The sequence below is a fragment of the Genypterus blacodes genome, unplaced genomic scaffold (genome assembly GCF_046128005.1).
Source record: "Genypterus blacodes isolate CSIRO-AG114 ecotype Tasmania unplaced genomic scaffold, CSIRO-AGI_Gbla_v1 ptg000103l_1, whole genome shotgun sequence".
NCBI classification, from domain to species: Eukaryota; Metazoa; Chordata; class Actinopteri; order Ophidiiformes; family Ophidiidae; genus Genypterus; species Genypterus blacodes.
In genome coordinates, this window is record NW_027466907.1 from 683,020 (window position 1) to 690,000 (window position 6,981).

Here is a 6,981-nt window from a genome sequence, read left to right on the forward strand (position 1 = left end):
ACACAAACTTCTGAATGGCCAGGTCCCTTATGGACACTGTCACATCTTGACCCATTGAGCAACAGAACTGGGGAAAGTCACTAAGTTTGTCTGCTTAGTTTTGGATCAACAATATATTGGATCAACAATCCAATATATATTATGATATAAATATTTGTATTTGCCGTGTGCCTATATATTTACTGGTTGTTTTTATGACTCGGCTTAGTTTGATTTGGTGATGTGTGTTTAATGTTTTGAGAAAATGTGCGTGTAAAATCTGCAATTCTGTCTGTACTGGTATTATCCTTACGTAAACAAAATAAGACAAAGTGACTGATTCAAAAAACTTTTTTTATTAGAACAATACAGCAGATATAAAGGTCTATTGCAATCAAACACTCCCCTCAGGATGAAATGTGTGCCTTATCAAACATATGCACTCCCCAAGAGAAATAAATTAATATAAACCCAACGTAACAGAAAATGAGAAGAAGAAAAGGCGTTGCTTTACTCTGACGTCTCAAAGTGGAGACCAGAGGCTGAGCACTTGAACATTTTTTCAAACCTCCCATCACAAAACGCAACTGATAAAACCTCAATTCAACCAGAAGGATGCTTTTAAAGTGAGGAGGTGAGAACATGCTGCAGGTGTTGGTCTGAAGAATATGACATAGTGGCAGAAAGAAGCAAGAAATGACTCGCTGTCTAACTCAAATCAGGCTCAGGTTCACGTATGCTGAACAACAGCCCCAAACAAGATAACATACCAAAACAAAAGAAGTGAAATTAAAGCTTTAAGTGATGATAAATTAAATACAATCCAAAGCTAAACACCAGAGTTGCTTCATCACAGAGGAGAAGTACTGTGAGAGAGAAGTACTATGGACTGCATGATTACTCCAAACTGTTTCTCTTGGGGATGAGTGTCCACTTCACTCCGCTCCAGGGCCTCGTTAGTAAAAACATTCTATAAATTATTCCTCTCTGTTGTTTCCACAAATCATTTAAGAACAATGACGTAAAAAAAAAAAAGGATGAAAACGCTCTCGGTGCCATTTTGAGCATCAATAGAAATGCGTGCTATCTTTAAACGTAGCAGAGAACAGAACAGATAACGGCTACACATCGTTTCATATGTCGTAACTTTGGCTTTAAGATTTAAAATGAAATCAAGTTGAATAGCCGAGGCCCCGGGGTCTCTGACAAACACCTTTTGTTGTTTGCGTGAGTGGAGAGGGGGTCAGAGGTCAGAAAGTTACCAAAAAAACAGGTCACAGTTGCGAGTCGAAGTGAACTGTGACGTCACTGAGTGTTTGAGAGATTTAGCTGTCGCGTGTCGCACTTCTTCCCGTCCTTGTTTTGTATCCGCACACACACACATACACACGCCGCTGGGGCTGTTTGAAGCGTTGGCCTCCTTTCTTTTGTTTCTTAAATGCTCACACGAGAGTTGCTTTAACGCTTGATCTTTTCTTTCCTCGCCCTCCTCTCCTCCGCCTGTTCTTAGTTTATCATCTATCTTATTGACATGTTCCAGAAGTTGCCATCATACCATGTTTTTTGTATTTTTTTCATATATATTTCATACAAATCTATAACCCAGAATTTAGAAATCTTATTTACATGGAAAAGGGAAATTTCAAAAGTAGCTATTAACCCCTCCCACCCCATGAATCTCACATCTTCCCCTTATGACTCCCATCATCATCATCATCATCGTCATCGTCATCATGGAAGAAAACCAAACACATTTTTCACTCCATTTTTTTCTTTGTTTTTGAATGACAGCATTCCGGAAAAACACCCAAACCGTCTATTATTTTCTTTTAAAGCCACAAAATAGTTTCCTCTTCAAATCAAAGTGTGAAACTCTTAATTTCAAGACTCAACAAAGACGCAGAGGGGCAGCTTCAGATCCTCTGCCACACAGTCTCAAAAACGGGGATTATAAAACACACGGCCATGTAGGAAGTGGTTAAATAACTGAAGCGTCAGAGCCGGAGGAAGTGGGGAGGGACAGACGGACCGAAAGAGGGAGAGAAAAAAACAAAACCCCTCATCTATCAGGTGTAATGTCGCCCTCTAGCAGGTCACCCTGGGTATTGCACACGCAGACACACTAATCAAGCCACTTGTGTGTTCCTGCGTGTCCTAGTTTGTGGGTGTTTGTTTAAAGAGGATGCGTGCGTGTAATTCAATGCCTGTCAGAGCCCGGGGCTGGCGGCAGAGTGTGTGTTAGAGAGCGCCGTCCTCCGCGCAGCCGGCGCCCACTGTGTATCGAAGCTCCTGCAGGTTGCACACGCCGTGGAAGTGAACAAACGCCCCGGCCACCACCAGGATGTGGAACAACTGGTGTGAGTGGAACTGTGGTAGAAGTCAGAAAACCATGGAGAGGTAAGTCAATGTTCCTGTTCACTTAAAGTCAAGTTTAATACTGATACCTGTGGGTATCAATATGGATCTGAAGTGTGTGTGTGTGTGTGTCAGCTCTTACCCAGATGTCACACTTGCCGGGGAAGAACCTCTCAGGGATACGAGCGGCGTACAAACAAGCTCCGGTGATGTAGAGCGTGGCCATGAGCAGCAGCCAGCCGATCTGACCGATGGCCGTGGCTTTGATCAAACCCTCGCTGATGACAAAGTGCAGCGTGGGAACCACACCGCTCAGACCCAGACCCACAAACACTCCTAGACACAGAGAAATGTCCAGACTTCAGAAAAAACATGTTCACAGCCAAAATAGTGTCCTATACTACACACACACCCACACACACACCCACACACACACACACACCTGCTCTGACGCCTCTATACTGCGGCGTGGCAAAGAAGTCGCACTGTGAGACGATGATGGCAGCGAGTCCCAGCACACACACCACGATCAGGTAGATAAAGCGGGGCTGAGGGGAGCAGTAGAAGGAGTAGTAGAGCCAGGGCACGAAGGAGCCCATGATGAGGAAGGCGATCCCACTGTAGTCCAACCTGAACACACACACACAAACACAGTGAGCCCTCCTGCTGAAGTGCCCCGGAGCAAAGCAAGGTGAGTGACTGCACATGTCTGCCGTGTCCTACTTGGAAAAGACTCTGGAGACGGCCTCGGAATGGCAGTAAAACGTGTGGAAGAGCCAGGAGAAGGACAGGCAGAGGATGGCTCCCAGGAAGAACATCCCGATCGCTACCTTCTCCTGAACCGGAGCCACAAACGACATGTTGGGCCTGAACATGTACATCAGACCCAGACACAGGAAGAACAGGCAGCCTGGGAGAGAGAGAGGGAGGGGGAGAGATGGAGAGAGTGAGGGGGAGAGGGAAAAAGAGAGAGGGGGAGGGAGCGAGAAAGAGTGGGAGAGAGAAGGAGGGAGAGAGAGAGAAAGAGAGAGACAGACAAAGAAAGAAAAGAAGGTGTGGGGCAGAGGGAGAGAGGGAGGGAGGAGGAGAGAGTGAGAAGGAGAGAGGGACAGGGGAGAGGGAGGGAGAGAGAGAAAATGTAATCAAATATTCACTTCCACAAACATTTAGACACACGCGACAACATCTATTTGTGACCACTAGATGGCAGCAAGTGAACACAATTCAACTTAAACGGCTCTGGAGTGGCGATGATATGAAGCTCATTTGGGATTGAATAGTGTGTGTGTGTGTGTGTGTGTGTGTGTGTGTGTGTGTGTGTGTGTGTGTGTGTGTGTGTCCTACCTAGCAGGTGTGTCCAGATGTTCCCTGTCTCTGTGTGGATTCTGAAGATGCTCTTGAAGCAGGCACGGAATGAGGGCATGGGGGGCCGGTGGCCATGGACCAGGTAGTCGTTGTCCTTCAGCCAGTCGGGCAGCACGTCGTGGGGAAGGACGCGCCACCTGCCCTCCCACACCTGAGAGGGTTAACAAGGAAACACGGAGGAGAGGCTGGCATTAGAGCGACATCATTATCAAGAGCAGCAAAGCGTACGTTGCCATGGAAGAGCTCAAACTAATGAATACATTTACTAATAAAAGTCATTCACATCAATTAAAATCCACTTAAGGAGCAGCAGCTGGCAAAGAGCTGCAGTGTGAGAGAGAAGAAGAGTCAGGGACAGAGACAAACATCTTTCACTAAGAACTCACTGGTTGTCAGCAGACTTGGCTCTGTGTGTGTGTGTGTGTGTGTGTGTGTGTGTGTGTGTGTGCTCATATCAGGTCCCATTTAAACGACGTCATCACCAAGTGTGCATGTTGTCCTCTGCTCTCTTCCCTTCATGTTTGAAACTAAACCTTACAGCTGAAGTGATAAGGTACAGAGACACCTGTGTTATAGCGCCACCATCAGGGGTAAAAGGGAATGGTGGAAACCTGAGTGAGGTCACAGGACAAACACTGTTATCTCCTTGTGTTTGAATGCTTTTTATTGGTTTAGCTTCCTTTATTGTGTGATTGTACAGTGTGTGTGTTTAATGGCGTGTTGTTGGTGTGAAGCAAACACGCGTCTCTCGTCTCTCACCTTGTGCATTAACTCCTCCATCCTCTCCATGGCGTGGTGAGCCTGCAGCAGTGGAGTCTTCATGAAGCCTTCATCGCTGCTGCTCCTCTCCTCTTCCTCCTTCTCCTTCTCCTCTGCTGCCTCGTCATCTCCTCTCCTCTCTTCCTCACGTCGCTCTGGGACGCTCTGGAAGGTAAACAAACATCTGTGAGTGTGTGGGGACTTGTGAGGACACGCAGGAGACATTTTCCCTCACATGAACATTTGATCAACTCCCAGGCTTTGGAAGGAGCTGCAGCACACACACAAACCTGGTCGAGGGGATACACACTCACACACACACACACATACAAAGAGTGAAAAGCTGAATTCTCCTTTCATTTTGATCTAGCAGATGTATAAATGAAGAACAAAGACAGAGTGAACTCCATGGAGCGTGATGGCAGTCACAGCTGGGGAACAAATTAATATGAGGACTGCTTAGTGATGTTCCTCATGAAACACACACACACACACACAAAGCCACAGACACGCCTATGTGGAAGGCACAGTTTAGACACACAGAACACGGCCATGTTGTGAGTGAAATCATGTGAACAGAATTGATGATGATTAAATGCGCGTGTGCATTAATTATATTACATCATTTCCCTGCTTTATTCTTCATTGTTAAGCTTAATGATGACACTGATACTGACACACACACACACAACCACACAAGTGTGTCACGCATGCACACAAACACACACACTGGCTACTTTCTATCGAGATGAAGTGATTAGAAAAGATGTGCCTTCTGACGGTGAGGGAGGACAGGGGCGAGAGAATGAGCAACAACAAACAGAGAGAGAGAGAGAGAGAGAGAGAGAGAGAGAGAGAGAGAGAGAGAGAGAGAGAGAGAGAGAGAGAGAAGACCTGAGAACAACAGAACTGCACACAGAGGGAGGGAGGGAGGGAGGGGAGGGGGGGGAGGGAGGGAGCGAGACAGAGACAGAGACAGAGAGAGAGAGAGAGAGAGAGAGAGAGAGAGAGAGAGAGACAGACAGAGACAGAGAGACCTGAGAACAACAGAACTGCACAGAGAGAGGGAGGGAGGGAGGCAGAGCCAGAGAGAGACAGAGAGAGAGACAGAGACAGAGAGAGAGACAGAGACAGAGACAGAGACAGAGACAGAGACAGAGAGAGAGAGAGAGAGAGAGAGACAGAGACAGAGACAGAGACAGAGAGAGAGACAGAGACAGAGACAGAGACAGAGACAGAGACAGAGAGAGAGAGAGAGAGAGAAGTCATGTTGTATCTATTATGCAAGACTAACCCATTTATAAGACCCACGAGCAAAGTGCATGTGCTCCTGTGTGCATGTGTGTGTGTGTGTGTGATAACCGATGGAGTGTGTGTGATAACCAAGTGAGTGTGTGTGTGTGTCTGTGTGTGTGATAACCAAGTGAGTGTGTGTGTGTGTGTGTGTGTGTGTGTGTCTGTGTGTGATAACCAAGTGAGTGTGTGTGTGTGTTTGTGTGTGTGTGTGTGTATGTGTGTGTGTGTGTGTGTGTCTGTGTGTGATAACTCAGCGAGTGTCTTCTCCAAGTCCTCTGCATTCAGTCTGTTGTCAAAACTCTTTCAGGTTCCTACAGTCGCTCCACAGTTACACTCAGTCTCACATCTGCCTGCATACGCTTCTGTGTGTGTGTGTGTGTGTGTGTGTGTGTGTGTGTGTGTGTGTGTGTGTGTGTGTGTGTGTGTGTGTGTGTGTGTGTTTTGTGTGCTTAATGTTGCATGAGGATGTATCTGAGCCTGGGTGCACAGACACACAGACACAGACACAGACACAGACACAGACACAGACACACAAACACACACACAGGTTTCAATCACACCTGAAGGTGAGTTAATGTAAAACTGTATAAAGCTCACATCTCATAAATCCACTGTTTCAAAGCAGAGATAGAGGGGACGCCTGATCATCAGTTTTACGTGTGTATGTGTGTGTGTGTGTGTGTGTGTGTGTGTGTGTGTGTGTGTGTGTGTGTTACAGTGATTGAGCGTAGTATGTGAGTAGAGGGTATCTGGGTGGCTGCCAACTTGTCACGTGTGCTCTGCGGTCTTCCTGTGCGTGTGTGTGCTCAGACATAAAAGCACATTGTTCAGTAAAGTCCAACTTGTGTGTGTGTGTGTGTGTGTGTGTGTGTGTGTGTGTGTGTGTGTGTGTCTGTAGGCTTTATTCTTGGTGGGGGTGAATAACAGTATCTGCAATTTCTGGTGTGTGTGTGTGTGAGTACACAATGGTGAGACAGCATGACGTCCTCTAGGTGTGCTCAATATGCCACCACTAGGTCTGCAAAGACACACACACACACACACACACACACACACACACACACCTCTCAGTTTAACACAGAAAAAGGAAGATAGATGTAAAGTGTTTAGCCTCAACCTGTACAGTATGTTTATGTGATTTATGATGGTGCTCACTAGAAGCTGTTAACTGCCGTGCTTAATGTGCACACACACACACACACACACACACACACACACACACACACA

General features: G+C 46.5%; 1 protein-coding gene across 1 annotated transcript in view; it reads right to left on the minus strand.

Moving 5' to 3' along the window:
* Positions 1-316: 316 nt before the first annotated feature.
* LOC143008345 (adiponectin receptor protein 2-like) overlaps positions 317-6,981 on the minus strand; it is a 22,164-nt gene continuing 15,499 nt past the window's right edge. Inside the window, exons 4-9 of the mRNA XM_076160070.1 lie at positions 4,459-4,623; positions 3,679-3,850; positions 3,058-3,244; positions 2,777-2,964; positions 2,477-2,670; positions 317-2,346 (exon numbers count right to left, since the gene is read on the minus strand). Coding sequence (XP_076016185.1) covers positions 2,218-2,346; positions 2,477-2,670; positions 2,777-2,964; positions 3,058-3,244; positions 3,679-3,850; positions 4,459-4,623 — 1,035 coding nt within the window. The 3' untranslated portion in view covers positions 317-2,217. The remainder of the gene's footprint in view (positions 2,347-2,476; positions 2,671-2,776; positions 2,965-3,057; positions 3,245-3,678; positions 3,851-4,458; positions 4,624-6,981) is intronic.